We start from the raw sequence: 26,721 nt of genomic DNA, 5'->3' as shown, positions 1-26,721 counted from the left end.
AGTATATCCTTATTTGGACGGTTTTGATGTACCTATAGTAATGATTTCTCCCGGATATATTTATAGTTCCGCGTTCCTACTCCATCTTTCATTTTCCTATTTCAGCTAGTCCTATTCAGATGACCCTTCCTCATAATAGTCCTGCGTTCAGTTGGGTTCACCTTTATTTCGTGACCCGTGCATTCGCGCCCACGAGAAACATCTGTATTTTTGTGAAATAAATAACGAGGAAATGATATTTAGATACCCCCAGGTTGAGGTATAGGCCTATAATAGAGAACGTCATGCGTCACGCCGTTGAGCAATTAAGCTACCACATTGTGTTATACGGTTGATTTAAATTGTAACGATTGACCTAAAACTTTTGGGGTTGCCCTAATTCAGTTTGTTGTGAATGACGTCTTCTATTACGTAATACGGATTATCATGCCGATCCCTCTGAGTTGAGAGCGCCCGTTCTGCATGTCGTCTGCTTCCAAACTATGTTGCCTATATATAATGCGCCATGCTCAGGCGAAACGACTATTCATCTACCCGTATTCCGAGCGACCGGAGCACAAATCTACTTATAGTAAAACAACTTATTCCTCAAATTTCAGGTAATGTATACTGGCTATGTCTATGAGCATTCTAGATGATGATGTGGCTACTTTATTGAAATTAGGAGCGAGTAATTTGCAAATTGTGAAGGATTTATGTGCGTTTTTATATATGCCCGGTTTTGTGTGGCAACTTTGGCTTTGCAGCCAGTGATAAGTGAAAATACGATGCCAGAGGTAGCTGACACACGGGCAGAAGAGCGGGGAGTGGGATCGTACTGAGCTGAGCTGGCGAAGTTCAGAAGTACTTAGAGCTAGAGCCGCTGAAATGGAAACAAGATGATGCATGATGATTCAAAGATGATGATGACATCAGGTGCTGATTGGTGACACGGATGAATGTGGTGGTGATAGGGGATGCATGATGATGATGATGTGCACTATAGCTAGGCCCCCGTATAGCCTATATAGGCCCTATAGGTGATGATGAATTGCATATGGTATTGGTAATACAAATAGTGGCTACATGATCGATGATGGTGATTGTCATGGTGTTGATTTGTGAAAAAGATGGTGTTGGTTGTATGTGAGCAATATATGATGGTGAGGATGGTGATGAATTAATGATGATGAAGAAGACAATGACGATGATGATGGATGATGATGATTTTGATGATGTAGATGAAGATGATGATGTTGGTGGTGGTGATGATGATGAAAGATTATGATGATAACGATGATGATGAAGATGATAATGATGTTTATGTAGATATTGATGGTGATGTTGATGGTGGTGATGATGATGAAGATGATGATGATGATGATGAAGATGATGAAGCTGATGATGATGATATCAGGTGCTGATTATGCGCGATGAGGATGAATATGGTGATAATAATGAATATAGTTATGATGATGATGATGAAGATCATGATGATGTTGATGATAAAACTTAATATGATGCCATATAAACACTGATATCGTGCTTGGGGAAAATTGCTGAAGTGGCTACCTTAGCTAATAATTTATGACTCTGCCCAGCCCAACTGTTGGTAATGAGGTAATGATAAGAATAACACAAACATATTAAGGACCTTACAAAATGATGATATTTTCATATGCATTATACTCGTGATATCTTTTACATAAATTAGTGGAGGCAAACATTGTACTCTCTATTGAAGGAGTGATCAAGAGAGAGAGTGGGAGAGAGAGAGGGAGAGCTATATATTTTTCATTTGTTCACTATAATTATGGATACATAAAGCCCTGTGTAGCCATTCTCCATTGGTTAAGTAGCTTTATGCTTGTTTCACAATATGCGAGATATAACTTTTGGTGAGACTTTATGTTGACAAACTTTAGTTCGAACTCATTTCTGAGTATTTATCCAATTGGCTCTTCAAAGCCTCTTTGTATACAATCTGCATTGTTCTGTGTGTTTGGGTTTAGAAGAGTGGGGAGTAAACGAGCTCGAGAATAGATTTTCACTGACATCCATCCTGTCTATCTCTCTGTAACATTCCTTTCTTCATTCTTATCACTTCCCACATTTCCCAATTTGCTATCTTTTCCCTTTCATTTCATCTCATTTCTTTTATTTTATTTTTCAACAAAATACAAATCAAGATTCTGTCTGATTTCGATCGAATCCCCTTAAATTTTCAAGAGCAAGACAAATGAAAGAAAAGAGAAAGGAGTTACACAGTAAAAATGCTGTTTAAGATTTTATACAACTCTGTTTACTTTATGAACCTTACAGTAGTTGTTTAACAGTTTAAACAATCATGTCAAATTTATTGAAGATTAGATATTGAAAATTAAACTTTGTTGTATAAGATTTAAACACTTGTTTCAACTGTTTAAACAATAAAGGTTCATATAGTAAACAGCGTTGTATAAAATTTTTAAACAGCGTTTTTATTGTGTAGGGGACCAAATCCCCTGAATTGCAAAGCCTGGCTACAGGCCTGCCTATTCATTATGATCTTTTAAATGCTACTTTCCGATGATTTTCAGAATACTGGTCTATCCCAACAAATACAGGCCTGCATACTTGCAAATACTAAACCCTCTTTTGTAATTTTCATATTTTGCTGTGACATCAAAAGTCGTCAATTTACTTTATTTAAAGGTAAATGCTAGTTTTGGTAACGATATCAAAATGAGTTCGTACAGAATCCAATGAAATGACCACTAAAGTGTCTGTTTGTATAAATAAAACGCATGTGCCATAGGATTCTGGAAGAAATTGTGTAATTGCCGAGAAATCAGCAAATAAGCACGGGATTCGGGTAGGGCGTCGGGCCCGACGCCCTAAGCAATAATTATACATTGTCCCATGTGCGCTTATCTGTGTTGGGGATTTTCGGTGTGAACATTTTTCAGCGTAGATTTCAAGATTTCACAAAGTCCAGTTAATGTAACTGTACCAGATCTAGATCCTCGATGATATACTGGCAATTAAGCCTTGTTTTACAGACTTTCTCATGAAATCAGTGTTAACTGCAACTACTGGAATTTCTCTTTAATAGTGAGGAATAGGGTAGGCTGTAACTTTATTTCAGGTCAATGTGTGATTCCAAAGTCATTTCTTTGATTGATATAGTAGGCCTACAGTGTTTTCCATAATTGTCAGAGGTAAACATCAACCCTCTGGCAAAAGTAGACAAACTTTATTGTTTGTATTCATAATCTGTTCTCTTTTACATCAGGATATAGATCATATGAATAATAAAATTCATAGTGCTTGTCAACAGTTATATTGACAATTCTTAGTCAAGTTTATGAGTCATATATTCATTCAAAGCTTCATACATTCAAATATTAAAACACTTCCCAGCGATTTACAGTGTGTTCCTGGTTTATGAACCCCTATTATCGTATTTAAGGCTGATTAATCCTTGTAAATTTAAGTAATTCTATTAACAAAGATCTTTTAAATCATAGTCATTTAAAAAAGAAGATCTTTATTACCAAGATTCTTGGCCAATAGTCTTTATCATAAATGCGAAAGTTAACCCTAGATATTTTAAGTAGCACCGTTTCATAAATAGGGTTTTCAGTCATACATCAAGGTATATTTCATCACCTTTAAGTATACAAGATGAGCACTTTGATAAATAAGCAATTGCAAAAATAACTGATTTTGTTATAAAGCGGTAATTAAGCTTTGGTAAATCCACCCAAATGTGTTGGTGACTATTCCTGTTTACTGGTATAATTACATGCGTATAAGTCGTAAGTGTGTTGATGATAGTAGCTCTAATATGAGATTCCACTCCCCCCAAACCACTCCTTGACTCATTACACTGGCTTCCTGCTAGACATCAAATAGTTTTCAAGTTACTTCTGTAAAGTTTTCAAATCTGTTCAGGTTCCTCAATATCTAAATGATTGATTGATGCCATACACCCCTCGTAGGAATGTATGAGCCTCTATGCAGTGCCCCACTTCGTCTCACTTACAAAATTATAAGGAAATCGGCTGGGGATATGACCGTAAACTGCATCCAAATATTGGAATAGATGTTTCTCAGGCAATCGCCATTTTATCTCTTTAATTAAAAGGGGACTTGATACATAGTTTTAGGACTGCATAATTACATTTTATAGTTAAACATATTCTTTTTCTTGTTGTAACCACTTTCCATTCCATTCTTGTAAAAGCACATAATAAAATGATGATGATGATAATGATAATAATTATCATAATAATAATTTTGCTATTATACAAAAACTTATTTTAGTTGGATCTAGACCATAATGAAGAAAAATGTATTTTTTTGAATAGTTCTGAACATAATCATAGTTTATAGCTTTCTGATGTATGTATGTATATAGCATATACATACATCCCCCCTGGGATTAGATCCCGGGGGGGGGCACTCTACCAAAGAAGTGGTGGGGGTGTGCCGCGGGGAGACAAAAAACGGGGGCCTTGGAGCGGGCTTTTTGTAAAAAGGAGGGTCCTCGGAACGGGCTTCGGAAAGACAAATGTTTGTGAAAACGGGGGTCCTTGGAACGGATCGCCAGCGTGTGAGTGCATATGCATCCCTATGGAACGGTCATGTGTGCATGATGCAGCTAGCGCGGCCTCCACCGGGGAGCTCTGCGGCCGCTTTTCACCAAAATTGCAGCTCAATCAATGCGATCGGAGCGGCGTAACGAAAAATATGCGAAGCTTTGGAGCGGATTTCTCTCTTCTTTTTTCTCGATAAGAAGAAAATGCTATGCCTTGGAGCGGCTTTCTTTGTTCTTTTTCTCAACAAGGCAAAAATGCTATGCCTTGGAACGGAAATTTGAGTGTGAAAATGGGGGTCCCCTCCGCGGCACATACCCACTATGCATTATATACTGAGTGCCCCCCCCCCCCCCCCCCGGGATTAGATTCTCCAGTATAATTCACATTGAACCCTCACCAAAGTTTCAGAAAGGTTTTATGATTCATGAATTATCATTATTATTATTATTTTATTCGGCATTTCAACAAAAATGCTTTATTCGACATTTCAACAAAAATGCTTTTCCCTTTCAATCAATAATTCCTGTTCAATACAAAGAATGAATAGATGGGACCTTGAAATGTGTAGGTGTGGATACTACTGTTGACTTACAATACTGGTTTCATGCATGGTGTGGTTTGGATAAGAGTGTGGTGGAGATGTCATAGAGTATTTATATTTTGATTTCATAGTTGACTGAATATTAATACAGAAACCTGGCAGGAGTCACAGGAATCAGGTTTGTTACTTCCAGTTGTGTGTTGCATTTTATTGTATGAATATCACTTCCTTTTGAAAGATGAATCCTTGTTATGGTAATGATTTCAATAAATATGAGTTCATACAGAACCCCATAAAATGACTGTCAAAGTGTCTGATACCGTTTTCATACTGAAGGCGAAGTGGAGTTACTCTGGAATAACTCCGCATTGAGTTTATACGCTTGTACTGCGGACCGACTTTAAACCGTCTTTCATATTGGCAAGCACCGCAGCGGTGTATCCGCAGTCGTTGCCATGGTTTCCAAGCGAGTTCGCGCCATACGTGTGGCGAGATCACAGCGATAAGCGCTTACCGCATTTCCGGTGCGGAGTAACTCCGTTTGTAACCCTCTTCTCGAAGTGGGTTGAGTACTCCGCTTTGAATCCGGATCGAACTGATCTCAGAATTTTCATATTGCCCTCCAAAGTGGAGTAACTCCTCCTGGACTCCGGACTAACTCCACTTCGGCTCTCACTATGAAAGGGGTATTAATATATACATGTATGTACAGATTTATAGCATCCAGGTGCCAAAGGATTATGGAAGAAACTGTAGGGCCGTCTTCACCAGCCCGAGTTTTCGAATTCTGAAGTTCTGAACAATTTCAAGATTATTTGTAATGGGGAGATTAATCCATTGATTAATTTATTAATTTTGAGGTTGCAATCCCAGGTCAACTTAGGATCATATTTGCAAAATAGCATGCCATTTACAAATTATCCCACTAATTCACAGGTGCAGACGCACTCTAAATTATCTATTCACGGCGTCAAACCATAATGCATCGATGCCTTGCTCGAGCACGAACTGCTCTTCTTGCGCTGGTGGAGACAGATTTTTCTCGAATCTCGAGATTAACCGCGAAGAGGGCTGATCGGGCTAAAATCTCGAGATTGAGCCGACTCGGGCTGGTGCAGCACCGCCTTGTAATGTAAATGCTGAGATATTAGAAAAATAAGCATACATGTAGCCTTCCAGTAATGTTCTTTTTCCTAGCAATAATAATACACTGTCTCTCGTACTCTGTGCTTATCTGTATTGGTGATCATTCATTGATTTCATGATGTAACAAAGTTCAGTTTATGTCTATACTCTGAGGTAGATCTATGATAATGCGCGACAATTATCATTGGTTTAGAAACTTTCTCCTGACTTCAGTATTTTACTGCAAACTACATCATGAGATACGAAGAATACTGGTACAATATGATGGAATTGTATCAGGTCATGTGTCTTGTCTGCAAACAAATTTATCAGGCTTGATATTTGGGTTACAAAGTTTGTTAATTTTAAGATATTGGGAGATATAATATCAGCTTAAAGAGAAATTCCAGTAGTTGCAGTAAACACTGATTTCATGAGAAAGTCTGTAAAAAAAGGCTTAATTGTCAGTATATCATCGAGGATCTAGATCTGGTACAGTTACATTAACTGAACTTTGTGAAATCTTGAAATCTACGCTGAAAAATATTCACACTGAAAATAACCAACACAGATAATCGCATGTGGGACAATGTATAATTATTGCTTAGGGCGTCGGGCCCGACACTCTACCCGAATCCTGTGCTTATTTGCTGATTTCTCAGCAATTACACAATTCCTTCCAGAATCCTTTGGCACATGTGTTTTATTTATACAAACAGACACTTTGGTGGTAATTTCATTGGATTCTGTACGAACTCATTTTGATATCGTTACCAAAACTAGCATTTACCTTTAAATAACATTCAAGTAGAATGGCATTGACAGGAAGCAGTGGGGAAAACAAATCAGGATCAGATAAACATGGGGAAAATGACACCACAAGAGAACCCCAAGTACTCTTTAAGTGGAAAGTGATTATCCTTGTGAAAACAAGAACTTAAAAAAAAGATACCAGTAAAATTATGATATCTATTGTCAACATATTTGAAGTGGGTTGAAGTGCCACATGCACTTAAGGCGGTGCTGCACCATCCCGAGTTTGCTCAATCTCGAGATTTTAGCCCGATCAGCCCTCTTCGCGATTAATCTCGAGATTCAAGAAACCCCGTCTCCACCATCGCACGAAGAGCGATTCTTGCTCGAGCGAGGCAACAAGCCGATATTCCGAGCATGCGCACTTTCGATCTTGGAGTTTCAACGGCCCGCGCTTTTGAATAACTTCCCGCGATATGCAATCAAGTACATGTACTCTTTCGCCGAATTCGACCGTTGTTATGCAACAATCCTCTCAGCTCAGCCACGCTATAATTATAAGCGAGTGAAGTATTCTTCGTTTAATATGATGGCGGACTCCGAGGCAACGACAGAGGGGGAGAGAGAGAGGGGGGAGGAAAGAAATGCTATTTGCTCACATTTTGCGAAGGAATAAGACAATGCTGTCAGTATTGTTACTGACTATGACCATCGTCGATAATGAGCGCCTCCCCCATCGGTCTGGTCTCTCCCAAAATCCATTCACGGGGGGCTTGACACCATCGTTGCTGATTGGGGAATTGATGAACGCTATGATAAAGTTGACTTTCGCATGCGTTCGGTATAATCGCTGTTTATGTTTTTACCAAGGCGGAAATGGAACGCGAATTGCATTATGGACTGAAGGTCATGAATAAATTAACCCGAGTCCAAACCCGAGTGCGTCTGCACCTACGAATTAGCGCGATAATTCGTAAATAGCGCGCTATTTTGCAAATAAACCCGAGTTGACTTGGGATTGCAATCTCGAGATTAATCCTACGAACTAGCGCGATAATTGCGTCTGCATTACAAACAATCTCGAGATTTTTCAGATCGGGATAATTTGCCGGATCAGAAATAGCGCGCTTATTTGAAAACTCGGGATGGTGCAGACGGCCCTAATGATAGACTTGAATTTTTCACTACAATTTTCACTTCCTCCTGACAATTGCAATTATAAGTTTTTTTGTGTGTGCATGTGATAATGTGATTTTTTTATGTTTCTTATATTTTTATTTCATATTTCAATGCTTTAATGTCTGTATTTCACTTTTAGTTTTGATTTTGGATTTCTGATTGTGTCTTCCTGGATTCTTTCTTTCTTCTCTCTTTCTTTCTTTCTTTCTTTCTTTGTTTCTTTCTTTGTTTCTTTCTTACTTTCTTTCTTTCTCTCTCCCTTCTTTTCTCTCTCTCTTTTTTTTGTAGATCTTCCTTTCTCTCACTCTCTCTCTTGTTTCTTCAGGGTGTCTCTTTTTATTTTCTATCATTTTCATTCCCTTTCTTTTTTCCTATCTTATTTCTTTTTCCCCTCTCTAACATTCCAAAGTGGGCCAAGAGTATATAAGTCTGAGTTAAATGCAAAGTTTTTAGTATAGTTCTTCTCTATATTGCATTAAGTCCAGTTGGCCGATATCCGTATTTCTTCCCCCCACAAACCACATGTACATAACAATATGCTGCAATTTTCTTTTTCTTTGCAGACCATTTCAAGACGAATGATCACTCAACCCTTCACCCGACTGACAAACATGAAACTAAGGAGAGAAAAACACAAATGCCACTATGAATAGAATTTCCTGATGCCTGACATTTTGGTAAAATCTGTCTAGAAGTTTATAGATTGGATGATTTACATCAAAGAATGACAAAAAGTGAATGCTTGGTGCCACTCATAACACAATAGTAATCCCATTGACTGAAAAGCCTCGATCTGCCAGCTATGAAATATTTCTGTATTCTAAGTGAATTAACTTTAAAAGAGGTTGCAAAGAGGCAACTGGGGAGCGTGTTACGAGAGTAAAGTTGACTTGCTAAAACTGAAAGAACACGGAAAACTGGACTACACAGGCCTGTATTTTTATACACATCAATCCACTCCATGTGACTGAGTGCCTTTTCCTTGCAGTTTCAGTACACTGAATTCGATCGACACTAGTATTATCGAAGACTTTATATTGATCCACTTAGTATTTTGAAGACATTTAAAGCCATTTGGCTTGTCAGACAAGGGCTTTAGAACTAAACATAGGAAGTTTCTCTTTCCTATTTCATGATCAAGGAAGATTTCATCTTTCCTGTAGTGACCTCTGCCAGACATTTTTCAAAGTTCATCAAGCTCTTGGCCGCCCCTGAAGCAGTCGAACAGACCAACAGTGAGCTCCAGTGAGGTGAAAAATTTGAAATAGTGGGGGGAAAAAATTGGTGTTCGAAAGTAGGAGGAAGGAGATTCATTTTGTGCTGGGATTAGTTTCTGCACGGATTGCAAATAAAGTTGGGCTGATATGTCGTCCCCGAAGCATTCACCGGTAAGGGCAGCCCTGTCGATGCAGCTGAAAGCCCACCCAAACCTGTATTCGAAGACCGAGGAAAGCTGGAACGCTGGTCGGATGGAGGAGGACGCTTTCATGCAGAACAGAGGTTCAAACTCCGCAAACCACAGAAATACACATCATGCAAATTCTACAGGTAGGATATTCCCTCTTTTTTTATGAATCACAAAGCTATGTCAATTTTTTTTACTTCCCTATTGATGATCCTTTGTCCCAAAGTTTGAAGTTTTTGTGGATACAATTCACTTTCAAACCTACTTCATTGTAAAGTGGGAGAGTTATTTTACATTCTTACCAGTAAAAAAATCAATACATCTTCCAGCAAACCCAGGAAGTTCATTGAAAAAAAAGGAGAAAAATCAAAGCTTTCCTAACCAACAATGCAACTGTCAGGTTCATTGTGAGGAGCTATTTCTCATGGTACATGTACCTATGTGAAAGAGGTGCTTTTAGTCAGAGATATTTTGACTAGTTCAAGCGATGGCCCTAGCTTTTCTCTTTCACTGTATAAAGTAGGGGCAATGTGAGATTATCATGACTTTTGGTATGATACAAAACAATCATGGCGCTGAAACAAGAACTGGAAGTAAAAAGGGCCAAAAGTTTTGTTGGAAATTATTTTCTTAAAAGATTATTATAATTTATTACAGTAAATCCATAATCCAATGAAATCGTGCATGACAAGAAATCCCATGAAACAGTCTACAAGTTTGCTAAATAACATTTCCTTTTAAAATGTTCAGATAAAATTATAACCCTCTAGAATAACAGAGTATTATACCACATAGAAGGGTCGGTTCACTGTGAGCTTGCAAAATAATGTGACACAGAGGAGGTTTATGTATGTTTCAATGCATGAAGAGTTATCGATCATAAGTTAGATTATAATCTTATATTACTTATGGAGCTGTGAGGCAAACCATTATGTTGTTTAATCTACCCCCTTTTTTTTGGGGGGGGGGGCATGCATGGTGTTTGAATTTGCCCTTTTATTACTTTGCTCTTGTTGTTTGTCTCTTTTTCTGATTGATTATTAGATTCCAAGATTTGCTGCATGTCAAGAAAGTCTCTATGGATAATTGGTGCTGTGGCTTGTGTGTTTCTAGCCATTGCTTTGGGCTTTCTCATCGGCTTCTTCACCCACTATGCAGTCTCCAAATCTTCAGTTACCATGACAACAGCAAAGAGGAAAGAGATGCACCGACAGGCTGTGGGAAGTGTTACACAGACCAGTATAGGAGAGTATGAAAGGTATTTAAAACATGACTATTAAACATTTTATATATTTTTTTTACTGAAATTTTTCTTAAAATTTACCAAATATGTGCACAAACTCCTTTAATTTCACTTTGTGAAATGCAAAAGCAGCCTCATGGCAGGCTCGGTCGCTTTTCTCCCTCACTTTTGAGTTTCTTGTACGTCCCCCCCCTTTTCCAGAAAAAAAAATATGTGTGCAACCATGAAGCTAATTGATTATTTTGCCATGTTGCCAAACCACATAATGTTGAACCTTGAGATGATAAAGACAAATTTGAACTATATAATTGGTTTCTCAAGAGGTTTTTCTTAAAATTTTGTAATTTCCTTGTTTCAATCATGACTGAGTGAAAAAAAATCATTTTTCTAACTTAAAGCCAAAGGACTTTCATAATCAATGAAAATAGTTTCATGTTTAGATTTGGGTCCTGTTTTCATCTTCTGAAAATGGTTTGAATCATTTATCAAAATGTTTTGAAAGTCCTGCATGTATTGCATACAGTTTTTTTCAAGATTCATTTTGATTCAGGCTTTGTTTGCTCTATTTTAGGTAGGACATGTAAATGTTTTATAGGAAAGGGGAAGGGGAAGAACGTGTATACCATCGCTTAATTGAGGGTGAAAAAACGTGGTACAGCAATCGGAAGGCTCGTTATTTCTTTTGTGGCTTAATATTTCTTATAAATTATCTTAACCCTGCTTATGTAGAATGAGATTGCACTCCTTTTGCATCACTTAATACAAAACATGTATTTAATTTATCCTCCCTATTTGAATTAAACAGTTCAATGTGAAAGCAATTGAAATTGAAAACAATCAAATCTGGGCCCCGTAACACAAAGGTTAGCGATTGATCGTACGCTTGATTTCTATGATTGATTGTTCATTGTAGTCTATGGAATCAATTGTAGAAAATTGTTCTGCGATCATTGCTAAGCTTTGTGTTACAGGCCCCTGGTGTTTAAGTTCCTGGAGTATACTTTTGAACCTCACCTCTCAAATTAATTATTCAAAGGCCTGTATTCTGAAGTCGGGATTAACTTAAACTCAGGTTTAAAGTTGTGGTTTAAGTATGGACCGCCAATTGTTACATAATCACTAACAGTAGAGATATATCATACTTCAGTTCATTCGGCTCTCAAATCATAATTGTGTAGGAAGTATAAATAGATGATTGTCTTCACCATCGATGAATTAGGAAAGAGCACAGTAAACATAGAAACATACAACATACAATAAAAATTTTGATACTTTTGGCTTTCCATACTTAACCACAACGTTACACCTGAGTTTAAGTTAAACCCGACTACAGAATATGGGCCATAATGTCTGCATAATAGGCACTGTTCGGTGATGAGGATGCTCTTATTTAAAGCAGACTTTGGTTCAACATAGGCCTGGTTCAGCACATTTTTTCACCATCTTTACACCATACATGCATGACAGATGACCGGGTGGGTGTTTCATAAAGCTGTTCATAATTTAAGAGCGACTTTAAGAACGACTGGTGATCCCTTCATGCGGTAAGTGGTATATTGTATTGGTGATGGTTTAGCGTGCAAGAAAGGTACACCAGTCGTTCTTAAAGTCGCTCTTATCTTACGAACAGCTTTATGAAACGGCCCCCAGGAATATGAGTTTTCAAACCCAAATGTGCATTTGTGTACTCGCTAATAATTTCAAACAGTGTTGTTTCCAAGTCACAAGTTTAAGACCTTAAAAAACTAGCCATCCTTTAATTCTCCATATCGGAAGCACTTATACTTCCTGTGGATAAAGACACCATATCAATTTTATCCCTTTTTAAAGGGGAAGTCTTGTCTGCTTGAAAAGGGGTGGATTATTTGTGAGGAAAAGGAAAAGTAGACATAAGAAATTGTAAGCAAATACACTCACCATTGTAGTAAGTGGGCAACATAACTTCCGAGCTCACTTCAAATAAAGTTAAAAATATATATGTTTTCCCATTCAGAAATTTGAGCTCATACATGTACCCCAAATTTTATTTGAAAAAGTTCATTCATCAGTCAATACAAATTTCTTGAAGAACAAAACAAGGAATGTTAGCAAATACAAATTAGAAAATTGACACTTAATATTGTGTTTTCACCTGTTTTCATTTTTGCATAAATGTATTTGCTATTGCTAATATAAGTCTGTTTAGGTATATGTGGGAGTGCGTGTGTGTGAAATTGAATGTGCATGGATGTTTTCCCATTAAGAAAATTTAGCTCATACATGTAACCAAAATTGTACATGAATTTGTTTCCCCAATCAATGCAAAACTCTTGAAGAACAGAAGGTATTCTAGAGTATAGTCAAATAAACCTCTTAAAGGGGATTTTATTTTTTTTTAATCATGGAAATTCATAGATAGAGAGATCAATATTCTGTTGATTTTTTTTAAATTTGTGATTGAATGTTTAATTGCTTTCAGCATCCTCTTCCTGTATGTAACATTTAATACCGGTATAAAAACATACCTTGATGCAAAATTCATGTAGTTTTCACTTTCAGTTCTTTCAATGGTTTTTCTCTAAAAAAACACTTTCTTATTCACACAAACTTTTTTTAAGGGTTGATCTCAGATTTTAGTCCTATACAACTATTTAATGGGATTAAGTCTTTAAAGAAGGAAAGAGGAAGGATATAGACCTCGTATAAATCATTGAGGGTATCAATATTAGAACCACGTGGGAATTAGTGCCGGCATTGTATTATAATTTGCAGCCATGTGACAAAATATGAGAAGATATCAAAAAGGGAATTTCCTATAAAACTACTCAAAACGCAATAATAATCATCAGGGTTGTGACAAAATAACACTGGATGAATATGGGAATAGGAAATTCATGCATACCTGTATGTTGACTGCATGGGCCTAATTTATTAATTTACCCTTATTAATGAAATTTGAAGAAAGGATTGTAATTTGATTGTGTTCTTTCTTGAAAATTGGAGAAGTAGAAAGATAAAATGTTTGAAAAATATGAGACAATCAACAAGAAAATTAAGACTACCTGACTGAAAAAAGTTACTAAAAGTTGTAATCCTGAATATTTCAAATTTTCCACTTAAATGAATTTATTTTGATGAAGGTTTATCTCCTTCATATCATCCTATATCATTCTATTTAGGTTTTCACGTAAGTACTTAAAGGAGAATGAAACCATTGGAACAAGATAGCTTGTGTGAAAACAGAAAAATCAAAGAAACAGAACAACGAAAGTTTGAGAAAAATTGGACAAATAACGAGAAAGTTATGAGCATTTGAATATTGCAATCACTAATGCTATGAAGATAGCAAATTGGCAATGCGACAAAGATGTGTGATGTCACTTGTGAACAACTCTCCCCATTACTTTAGTATATATTTCACTTGAATTGCCTCTTTTATCACATCTATCCATAGATCATGTGTTCTTTCTACATGAGGGTATGTAATACATATTTTTTGAAAATACATCATGGATAAAGAGTTTGTATCATCATAAGAAAAAGCAAAAAGAGACATTTTGAGGGTATTTTACAGTCCACCAAAGGGAAAGTTGTTCATCAGTGATGTCACACATCCTTGTCGCATTGCCAATAGGAGGATCTCCATAGCATAGTGATTGCAATATTCAAATGCTCATAACTTTCTCATTATTTGTCCGATTTTTCTCAAACTTTCTTTATTCTTATTCTTTGATTTTTCTGTTTCTACACAAGCCTATTTGTTCCAAAGGTTTCATTCCCCTTTAAATTGTAATTGTCAGTGTGGGTTGGAGTTCCCCTATCATGTGTATAAACTAGCGGGGAAAAATAAATTGTATTTTTTTTAAACAATGACCAAATCCTTCTGGATACACATTCCTTAATTGGTATTCATACCATAATCATCCTTTACCAGTTTACAAGTGGCAGACGATATTAAGGTAAATTGCCAATTCGTCTACTGCCAACTGGTCCACTCACCACATGGTCTTCTTTTATTTAGTCTAATCCCATTCCTTCCATCAACACTTTGTCTAGCAGTCATTTAGTCCAATAACCATTTGGTCCAATCATCACTTCAGTCTATTCACCATTTCGTCTGTGACCATTTCATCTCGTAACCAGTTGATCTAATATCCATTTCATTTTCATTTATTTTGCACAATTAACATCTAGTCCAATTAGACCAAATGATATGGAGTCTATGGACTAAATGGCTATTAATTGGACCAATTGGTTATTAGACAAATTGGTGAGTGGACGAATTGGCAATTAGACCAAATGATAGTGGACAAGTTGGCAATTGGACAAATTGGAAATAAACCAGTGATAATGGGGGGGGGGGGACTCGGCCGGACACTGAATATTAATCCTTTTTGTTAACCAAATTGCATGATTTTGCAAAGCAAAAGACACACACACACAAAAGGAAACGATTAAAAACTGGTACTCGTTAATCTTAAAGGGGGGTTCAAGAAAATGGAACTTCCAATAGGTGAATGCTAATTGCAGGTGGAAGGGGATACCATTGTTAATGATAGGCAATATGGGCATATGACCCTGACCCCTGCATTGCCTTCATTGACCAGTAGTTACCCTTCTTATGTTTTTCCCATTCCAGGTTACATGCAGGTCAGCAGTGTCAGATAGGAAGTTCTTCTTGCCCGGGCAACCTGACACAAACCCTCGCCTCTCAGCTGTCCTCTATGGGCTTCAAGGTTTCCACATCCATGTACAGCGTCCTGGTCTCCTACCCGGACATGACCCGGATGAGCAGTATCCGTTCCGTGGACCCTCAAGGGAATACCCTCCAGATGGTCCAGCTCTACGGGGGTGAGCAGGATGCTGGGCCGAACTACAACATTGCCCCAGCAAGGGGGCCTGCGCAGTTCTCCGGCAGCGGACAAGTGTCCGTAGGTGACCAGGTGCCTTTGGGCTCTGCAGATACAGTCCTTGTAGGAACTGGTGGGGATTCAATGGTGCTGACCAGCGGAGGATCGCAAGCAATGCCTGTATACACACCTTATACTGCTTCTGGTACAGCCCAGGTATGTGCCATGTGCATTTTCTTTTTTGTAGTATGACCAAATATAAAAACTGTTCTCAGTCAGATGTCCCAACTGCTGTTTAGGACATATTTGTAACATAATGGGTTAGCAATATCCAGGGTAATTTGGGTATTTTCTGCCCAGTTGGGAAATACTGGGAAGTACAAAAAAGAGAAGATTAAAAACTGGTACTCGTTCTCACATCTAAAAGGGGGTTCAAGAAAACGGATCTTCCAATAGGAGAATGCTAATAGCAGTTGGAAAGGGCTACCATCATTAATAATACGCAATTAGGGCATACAGGTGTATGACCCTGCAGATAAGGACCTTTAGCACCAACTTGGAGAGATAGGCCTTTGTCCTGCATTGGCCTGAACATGGCTAATAATGATGACGACAACACTTTCAGGAGCTTATAACAGTAACTTGTAACTAACCGGTGTGTTGGCTCAGTTGGTAGAGCGTCCGTCTCACAACCGGGAGGTCGGGGGTTCAAACCCTGGCCGCGTCAGACCAAAAGACGTTAAAAGATGGGAGTTGCTCCTACCCTGTTTGACGTTCAACGATTAAAGGGATAGAGCCTCGTCGATCTGGCGCTGCACAGTGGCTGCCGGGCCCACGATCAATTGGACAAAGCAAATTTTCGGAGTATTTCATTTCATGTCTATTTTTCGAACAATAAATTATGGATTTTTTTTTTAATTGACTCTGATTCCATTTTATTATTTTTGACGTTTTAAACCACAATTTTTTTAACTGTCATCTCTGTAGGGTGATCTTGTGTATGTGAACTTCGGAAGAGAAGCAGACTTTCAAACTCTAAGAGATCTTGGTGTGGAGGTATCAGGAAAGATTGGACTTGCACGACAGGGCCAGGGCAGTGCTGTAGATCAGGTAAAATTAGGAAACATGTATGATAATGATCTATTGATATTGAACACATATCTACCTTGACAGGTGCTTAATGCACTCCATTAATACCCAAGCTAAGTTAGGCTACCAATGAGATCAATCCTCATTTTCATCAATGTTTACAACATCAACAAAAACAACATGATGGCTCTTAGATTAATATGAATTGATTAATATTCAATGGAATCTTACCAACTATATTTGAAGCTGACTGTAATTGTTCAAAGGAGAAAAAAATCAACACCAAACTTAAGTAAAATGTAAAGATTCCAATTTTATTTTTTTCTTAGACAAATAACCAGCTCTATCTAAAAGCATACTTGGAACTTTCTGGTTGTTTCTGAAAGGGCATTTTGTTTCCAGCAGATAATATATTGAAAATCTGGATATTGTCATTAAATTTATCTGATTATTTCATGTACATTTACAATGTACTAGTAACAATAGTTATAGTTTCATATACTTTATCCCTTTTATATATGGTATAGATCTAATAGAAACTACATATGACATTCTTGAAATGAAAGTGAAATTAAAATATGTGCTTGAAATACAAAGGGGGTATACTTTCACCTTATATTTTACATTTCATTTAAAAAAAGGGGGACAGACTTCGGGCCAGGCATGTTCATTGCATTTGATAATGTTACTTGTCATTTTACTTTTGTAGGCCAAAGTTGCTGCTCGTCATGGAATTTCTGGACTTCTTCTCTACCCTGACCCCGATGACATGACCTCTGACATGCCAATGACCTCTGTGATTACCCCTGATATGTCTGGTATGAGTGGTGACCCTTTGACCCCGGGATGTCCAGCAAGAGGTTAGTGCGATAACAGTTCTGTAATAAAAGATCTTTTCATTCAGTTAAAGATTAACGCTAGTTGTAATGATTTCGAAACAAGTTCCTATAGAATCCAATAAAATGACGAACCAAGTGTCTGTATGCATAATTAAAGAAATATGTGCCAAGGAATTCTAGAAGAAACTGTATTTTTGCTTAGAAATTAGCAAAATAAGCATGGGATTCAAGGAAAATGTCAGGTATTTTTCTTAGCAATAATACAATTATTATTACAATTTCCCTCATGTGCTTATCTGTGTTGTACTCGATCTGCAGTATGATCAGTAAGTTTTTAACTTCGATTCCATGATTTCACATAATTCATTTTATGTAGCCCTAACAGATTAAGACCCACAATGATATAGAAACAATTAATCTTGGTTTTACAGGTTTTCCTGTGTTACTTCAACTGCTTTCATTTATTTATCTTTAAGAGTTTTGATATTTTTTCATCAATTAGCATGCATTACAGCTTTGACAAACTTGCTTAGTATTTAACTGTATTTATGTTGATGAAAACTGTCTGCACAACGATGAAGCTGTTTTTATTTCATTGGGCAGATTTCATAACATGGTATTACATAGCTAGATGTAGATAATGAGAGCATGAATTTATCTTGCATGTGTAATTCATATTATATGCATACCCAGGACAACGTATTGTCCTGTCTTTATTTTAAAGTACAGTGTATGATATGATACGGTATGCATAGTTTGTGGCACAGTGATGTGATATATAATTGACATGCAATGTGGAAGCTGAGATTATTTTTCAGGTACAATTAAATCTTTTCAAAACACTCCCCTGGGCTCTGTAACACAAAGCATAACAATTGATTGTACACTTGATTTTTATGATTGATTGTACATTGTAGTCAATGGAATCAATCGTAGAAAAATGTGTCTACGATCATTGCTAAGCTTTGTGTTACGTGCTCCAGATCTTGTATTTTTGCATAGATAGATACATACAAATTTTTGGGTTCCAATATTATCAATTTTTAAAGCAATACTGTTAATCCCCTATTGCTGTCTTTCTGTCACTTTAGATGGAATTTTCAGAACTTCCATGAACTCTGTTGACCTTCCCAGCATTCCGATACAACCTGTTTCCATGGCAACAGCAGCCATGTTGCTAACTAATCTGACTGGAATTGCTGCTGAGGGGGACTGGGTCGGCGGTCTCAATGTGAGCTATCAGATAGGTCTAACGGGAGAAAGTAAGTGAGCCATTTGAAATTCTTTAAAACAGTGCAAATTGATTCTGAAAAGATCACAAATATGTCAAATTAATCATCTCTAGAAGTCTGGAAATCTTACTGATGACAATCTTGATATTTGTGGTATATATGTCTGTCTCAAAGCTGGGATGATAAAGACTAAAAAGAACAAAATTTGTGGTCTTCAGTTTGCTAGTTCTGTAGAAATTACAAGATTGAGGATTTCTTTGACCAGCAGGCATCCTTAACAAGAATTGAAAATATATTGAGAATTCCTCTGTATCTCTAGTCTCTCCTCTTTTACCCCCTCTTCTTTCATTTCTTTTGCTTCTTTCACTTGTTAATTAAAATCTTATGACATAATGTATCAATGTTATATTTATCAATATACTTGTACAATTAGAAAGAATTTGATTTTTTTTTCTTTATCAAATCATATTTATTTCAAGATGTCTTTCGACCATATAAAACATAAAATAACGTATATATAACAATTTAAACTATAATAATGTACATAACATAAAAAATTTGATTTGAATTTTTTTCCATTATCATCATCATCATCATTATAATAATCATTGTCATTTTCATTGTCGTTGTTGGCATAGTAATTGTCATCATTGTCACAGTCATCATCATAGCCCTTTCATTATTATCATAATCATCATTGTCATCTTCATCATCATCATCATCATCATTTCATCATCACCATCATCATTTCATCATCATCATCATCATAATGATCCTCATGATTGTAATCGATTCATCTGAATTCCGTTTTAATGTTTTCATCATTTTTAGCCAGACAGCCATGGTTTGTAGAGCTAGACATTCACAATGACGTCATCCAAAAGCCGGTCTACGATGTCGTAGGAACAATACAGGGCTCAGAGTATCCAGGCAAGTATCCGCTCAACTAACTGAAGCACTTAAAAAAACTGGTAGAAATTATAGCAGAAAGGAACATAAAGAGAGTGACAGAGAATAAATGAAAAGCATGTTAATGGCAATGGTAAATGCTATAAAACATTATGGTATACTATACAACACAAATTCAGAAACAATACAAGGCAGTATGATTATACAGCAGTGTCACTCCAGATAAATATCGGTAATAAAAATTATGGAATATTACACATCAAGGAATTTCCAAATAATTTTAAAAATCATACACTTTTGGAGTGTTTGATCCCATGACATATGTTATGCCTAGAAGGAAGCAATATGCGATTTGAGAGATAATGGGGAAATTCTGAAAATTTGTGTAAAAAAGCAAATGGAGAGTTATCCACAAATTAGCCATTTTGACGCATGTTTGCCAATTTGAGCATCCCCATAGATAGTACAACAAGACATTTCAAATGTCCATAACTCCCTTATGTAATTAACGACTTTGATAAAAGTACTTTTATAATGATCCTTTCATTTTACTCTTTCGTAATTGCCAGGTTGATTCCCCCAATTTGTTTTGTTTTCTGTTAAAATACTGTTTATTGATTTATTTATCCTTGTCAATTCTACAGATGAATATGTCTTGCTTGGAGGTCACTACTCCAGTATGATGACCTCTATGGTGACCGCTGGGTCGTCGTCGGCGGTGATGGAGTCAGCACGGGTCATTAGCGAGATGATGGAGAGTGGATGGATGCCTAGACGCACCATCATGGTTGGACTGTGGGAAGGGTCAGAGTTTGGCCAGGTGGGATCTACGGAATGGGTGGAGGTAGGTAAAAATCACCAATTGGTACATTGCCTGCTGGTGCTGACTGGAATTATTTACTGAGAGCACCCTCATGGCTTCTGGCGGGCATGGGGCCATTGCCTACTTGTCCTTGTAGGATGGCTACTTCATTTTCCTCTCATTTTCATGGATTTTCCTCTCTGTTTTTTTTTTAAATGTATGTATGTAAATATTTTTTTATGTGCGAATAAAGATGATTATTGATTGGTCTACCCTCGCTTCATATACCTTCCATAGATGACTTATTCATATTTCTTTTTTTTTAATTGCAGGATAACAGAGTTATTTTGAGGGACAGGGCTGTGGCTTATATTGATCTAGCAGGAGGTGGTACCGGTACCATACTCAATGCACAGTCTTCACCCATGCTCAGGGGAGTTCTCATGGAGTCTGCCGAAAAGGTAGGTGGATTCTTCAGTGAGATATGTGATTATGTTAGCGGTCTGGATGGTAATGTGATGATGATGATGATAATGATGGTGAAGATGATGATAATGATATTCATGTCTCACATCATTATCGTACTCAATACACAGTCATCACCCATGCTCAGGGGAGTTCTCATGGAATCAGCCGAACAAGTAGGTGGATAAATGGTCCAAAATCAACATTGAGATTATGTGATTATGTTATAGTGGTCTGGATGGTTGTGGTGGTGATGACGATGGAGATGAAGCTAATAATGATATCAATATTTCACATTTACAATTACAACCATTGACCATAACCACAGTTTACACACATAAGGCGGTGCTGCACAAGCCCGAGTTTGGTCTTTCTCGAGATTTTAGCCCAATCGGCCCTCTATGTGATTAATCTCGAGATTCAAGAAACCTTGTCTCCACCATCGCAAGAAGAGCGATTCCTGGTTGAGCGAGGCATCGATGCATTATGGTCTGACGCTGTGAATAGATAATCCCGAGTGCGTCTGCACCTGCGAATTAGCGGGATAATTCGTAAAATAGCGCGCTTTTTTGGAAATAATCCCAAGTTGACTTGGATTGCAATCTCGAGATTAATCCAGCAAACTAGCGCGATAATTGCATCTCCATTACAGATAATCTCCAGATTGTTCATATCAAGATAATTTGCCAGATCACAAATAGCGCGCTGATTTGAAAACTCGGGCTGGTGCAGACAGCCCTGTAGTCATCACCCATGCTCAGGGGGAGTTATCATATAGTCTACTGAACAGGTAGATGTATAAATTGTTTAAAATCATCAGTGAGACAATGATTGTGGTAAGAGTCTAAATTAATGGTTGTGGTCATGATGATGGTGATGATATCAATGCCTTACATTTACAATTACAATGACAAGAAAGGAACAGGACTACATGCTAATCTTTGTTTTATTCATAAATGTTTGATGATTATGTTAACAACATTGAGTTGTCATGAATGTTCTACATGTATATCATTATCGATTATGATGATATAATTGCAATATTGATGATGCCATTGATATTAATCACTTTTGGTATAGTTAATAATGATAATGGATATGATGCAAATTACATTAATGATAGTGTTTATCATTGATGAAAATATTATGATAAACATGATAATGATCAATGATGATGCTGGGATTATAATGAATATTGTTGTAAAATAGTAATGATTATGATGTTGCTAATGATTTTATAATGAAGTTCATATATAGTGATTGATTAGTGGACCTATAATGATTTTTTGTGGCTATAGAAATAGAGGACATATTCAAATTTTATTTTTATTCATTTTCAGATTGGTATATCATCGATGGTAAACCTTGATGCTTTGAGCGGAATGGGGGACTATGTACCTTTCTCTCACTCTGTTGGCATTCCTTCAGCTAGTATTGAGATTATGAGTAGTCATGACATCAACATTGAAGTAAGTGTTCATTATATATGAATTGTCAATTCATATTCATTTATTTCCACAGCAAAGTGAAAAGCATAAAAAAATGAAACCACCAAACCACCAACTGTTGTGTGGTCTCGTGGTTGGAGCATTGGACCCATGATCGCAAGGTTGTGAGTTCTAATCCCCACTCTGCCATTGTCTCCACTTTGATTAAAAGGCCCTAGAATAATCTGTTATCTATAAAGTCAGCCACTATGTCTGATTAACCGAGACATAAAAAGTTTCTTATGTAATACCAGTTTGGGGTTAGACCAGCAAAACGCTGTCCTGCCAAGTTCCTACGGGTGTTACAGCAAACAGAAACAGACTCTTGCTTGGTCGATTACACTGGTCAGTCCAGTCAAGTATGGAGAGATGCTTGAATGCATCCATGAAAATCTTTTTGAACAAAAGCCATTGTTAATAACTAAGCCAGTTCTACTAGTCTGTGCAGGACCAATAAGGGTATATAGCCATTTTCACATTACAACAAATATATTGAAAATTTAATCGCAGACATGTACGGATATCATATACGTGTAGGATTTACAATGTTTTGTTGATCTTATGAAATTGCATATTTCATTACATACGTATGCAGTGTGCAATATTTGTCATACTCATAACATTGCATACTTCATCAAAAAATTGTTGGGCAAACATACGATATGCAACATTTTTCTCATACTTAAAACATTTCAAATTTTGTCACAATCGTATAACAAAAACATAGAATATGCAACAATTTGTCAATCTTATAACATTGGGGTTCTCCTGGAGACTATTATATAGACTGTGACATCATGCCATCCTCGACAGCTCAGATAATTGCACATCTCAAAAGTTACTAAATCCATTTAAGCAACACAGTAGGCAGTTTGAGGATCATGTTTATGTCTTATTTCATCAGATGCTACCTACCGATGGCGGTGCTATCATGGGTGTGTCATCGGCCCAGCTTGGCACCCAGGTCATTCTCTCCTTGGCTGATGATGATGTGTTAAATCTAGACGCAGGCGCTATGGCGGACACTGTGATGACCTACGTGGACAACATTGATACTGTGCTCAGCAGCACTATGTCTCCTGATGAGCCAATGTTTGCGGAAGGTGCAATAAGTGAGTATAAAAGTTACGTCCACCCCAAGCATGAGTTGTGTTGATTCAAAAGATAGTAATCAAATGAGGAGAACACTGACATTTTCATCATTGTTGGATCGAGAATAAGAAAGTTACCTCATTTTTCAGTTTTGCTTACTTTCAATAAAAAGTAAAACACACATCATTGGCAGTATGCAAATGATGGGCTGGACTGATGATGGCACAGACTCATAGGCCCAAATTCACAAAAACCATGGTTTATTTATACCATGGTTTTTATAAAAACCACCTTTGTGAATTTGGGCCACAATGTTTAATTATGCATAGTGAACATAGTGAACTATGCCACAAATCTCTAACAGCACAGAGTCAATTGATGAGCTTGTTTGACAATCAAACCATTTGTATAGATTTTTTTTACCATTGAATTATGAGGTAAGAGCACAGTAAACATAAAAAAAACATATGGTACAGTAAAACAAATTTTCTTAGATATTTGACTTCTCATAATATTATATTAGTAAAGAGTTAGATCATAGCCTAGTCATAAGCGAACTTCAGAAAACAGATCTTTGTCTTTTGTATTTTATTACTTGAAATAACAGATGTAATACTGTAAGTGCATAATGTTTTCTGCAAATAATGTCAAACTTGTTATTTTGCCGGCGATATTTGACTCAGAATATTTAAATCAATGATATACCAGCACTAGTCTTTCATTAACAGTCGTAAGTAGGTCTTAATAGTCAATTTTGATTTCCATTCCATTTTGATTTCACAGCTATGCTGAGATCCGCCGCCACAGATTACATGATGGCAGTCCAAGGCTTGCAGGATGCTATCGGATCAGATTCAATTATTGACTCGCCAATTACCATGACGATGGTAAACAGTCGTTTGATGACCATGGAACGTTCTTTCATTGACGATACAATAGGAGGGTCCATGGGGTGAGTATGAGATGAGGCGTATTTTGCGAAAAAAATTTACTGTTTTGCCCCATTGTGACATACAGCAGGATCTAATGGAAAATTGGTATTTTCACCGGGTTCTTTAATACCTTGCATCTCAAATATTTGGGAGGAAATCCATTATTGATGGCAGAATATTCAAGTGATGTCCTCTAACCCCCCTCCCACTTTTAGTAAAAAAGACATCAAGCAACTCAGAATCATCTATGTGTAGGCTTTCCCACGAGGTACATTGTTCCGCAGCCCTGTTCTTTTTACCCCACTCCTGTAAAGCGTAAATGGTATTTGATGTCAAAAGTTTTTTTTCCCCATCAGCAAATTTTATTTAAAAAATGTAAGTACTGATGTTAACTTATAACCATCATTGCTCATCATGATAATGGTTTATCACAGATGCCGTATAGCAGTCTTCCAATTTCATGCTTTTTCAAGCTTCATATTTTACATTATGTATGGGGCTTGAATGTGTTCTGGCTTCTTTCCAGATGTAGTAAAAAAAGGACTGGCATCCCTGTTTTATCAAATAAGCCATCATTCTGATAGACAGCCGGATCCTAAGATTTTTTTTTAGTGGTAGCATGATGTTGCTTGATATACAAAGGGCAATACAAAGAATATTTTTTTTTAGACCTGTCCTTGGCCATTCAAATGAAAGTAATGCACACATTGGTACATAAGCAGGGTAAAAGTGTGATTTATATTTGTTTCATTTATTTTTATTCACATAGGAGTGTACTTTATGGAACGTCAGGTACAGACACCCTCTCAACAGTCTCTCAGATGATGCTGAATGAAACAGGTACTGTTTCAGTAGAGATGGTTCATCAAACCTTGTCCAGGCTTCAATGTACGATACAATCAGCTACACAGTCTGTTGGGATGTCACTGTCATGACACAGTTTAAGTTGAGGATTCTTCAAAGACTTCCAAGGATTCTCTCCTGATGATCCAAGTGCCTTTGCAGCTGTAGGTACCTATAAAGCAATTTTGATTTACATTAGCAGTTCAAGTATTAAAGACATTGCCAGTGATTCAGATTCAACGAATTTGTAATACAGCTAAATTTGTGAAATCCCAAGGGATTTCAAGATTATTTATAGTCATCTGAAGGTGTGAATAGGCCTACATCTACAAATAACTTAAACTTGTAATTATGTGGAGAGTAAAAAACAGGCTGAACCAAATTTGGCTCTAAATGTGAAGAATTTATATTTTGTCATTTAAGAGGGATTGGCTGAATGAATAAATTAGCTTGAGAAAAGGAAATGGCCTAGATGCAGAAAAAAAAAAGAACGAACAAGTGTTTGATACACATCTTAGTGGGGAGTGACATAATCGATTTGAATATAAACACATATTTTCAAAATGGCCTTGAAAATGACTGATGGCAGTGGCAGGATGTGAACCAATGCCATCAAAATGACTGATTGCAGCAGTGGGATATGAAACAATGTCATTAAAATGACCGATTCGCAGAAGTGGGATATGAACCAATGCCATTAAAATGAGTGATGGCAGCAGTTTGATATGTATCAATGTCATCAAAATGACTGATGGCAGCAGTTGGATATGTATCAATGCCATCAAAATGACAGGTGGCAGCAGTGGGATATGAACCACTGCCATCAACAGAACTTGAGGCAGCAGTAGGATATGAACCAATGACAGCAACAGGACTTGTGGCAGCAGTGGGATATGAACCAGTGCCATCAAAATGACTGATAGCAGCATTGGGATATTAACCGATGCCATCAAATGACTGATGGCAGCATTTGGATATTAACCAATGCCATCAACAGGACTTGTGGCAGCAGTGGGATATTAACCAATGCCATCAAAATGACTTGATTGCTAAAGTACCAAAAGCACAGGAATGCTTGGGTGTTTCAGACCTTTCTTTCTCAGTACATCTTACCAAAAGAAGAAGGAAATAACTTATCTAAAATATGACCACTAGTCTAGACTGGACCAATATGTCTGCGATAAAACATTTGAACATAGTACAACATTTGTATTTTCCAAATATGAAGCAATGCACATCATAAAAAAACTGCAGACGATCAGTGATGGCCATAGTCATTCTAAAGTTTTTAGCAAGTCAGCATACAGATTCCAATTTGTTACTTTTTTATAGGTATGCAAATTTGGTAATTCATATTGAATATGATAATGGAATTAAATGGATGTTCATAAATG

General features: G+C 37.0%; 1 protein-coding gene across 1 annotated transcript; it reads left to right on the top strand.

The window, feature by feature from the left end:
* Positions 1-317: 317 nt before the first annotated feature.
* On the top strand, positions 318-26,562 carry LOC121429671 (N-acetylated-alpha-linked acidic dipeptidase 2-like). The gene is made up of 14 exons (XM_041626830.1): positions 318-599; positions 8,724-9,708; positions 10,610-10,823; positions 15,427-15,853; positions 16,625-16,747; positions 17,436-17,586; positions 18,657-18,827; positions 19,629-19,727; positions 20,351-20,550; positions 20,841-20,969; positions 22,314-22,442; positions 23,365-23,572; positions 24,336-24,504; positions 25,254-26,562. Exons 2-14 carry the CDS (start codon positions 9,525-9,527, stop codon positions 25,417-25,419), a joined length of 2,370 nt encoding a protein of 789 aa, XP_041482764.1. The 5' UTR covers positions 318-599; positions 8,724-9,524; the 3' UTR covers positions 25,420-26,562.
* Positions 26,563-26,721: the final 159 nt, after the last annotated feature.

The sequence above is a fragment of the Lytechinus variegatus genome, chromosome 16, assembly GCF_018143015.1.
Source record: "Lytechinus variegatus isolate NC3 chromosome 16, Lvar_3.0, whole genome shotgun sequence".
Taxonomy (NCBI): Eukaryota; Metazoa; Echinodermata; class Echinoidea; order Temnopleuroida; family Toxopneustidae; genus Lytechinus; species Lytechinus variegatus.
Note: the sequence above shows the minus strand (reverse complement) of the source record. Positions and strands in the feature narration are given on the sequence as shown.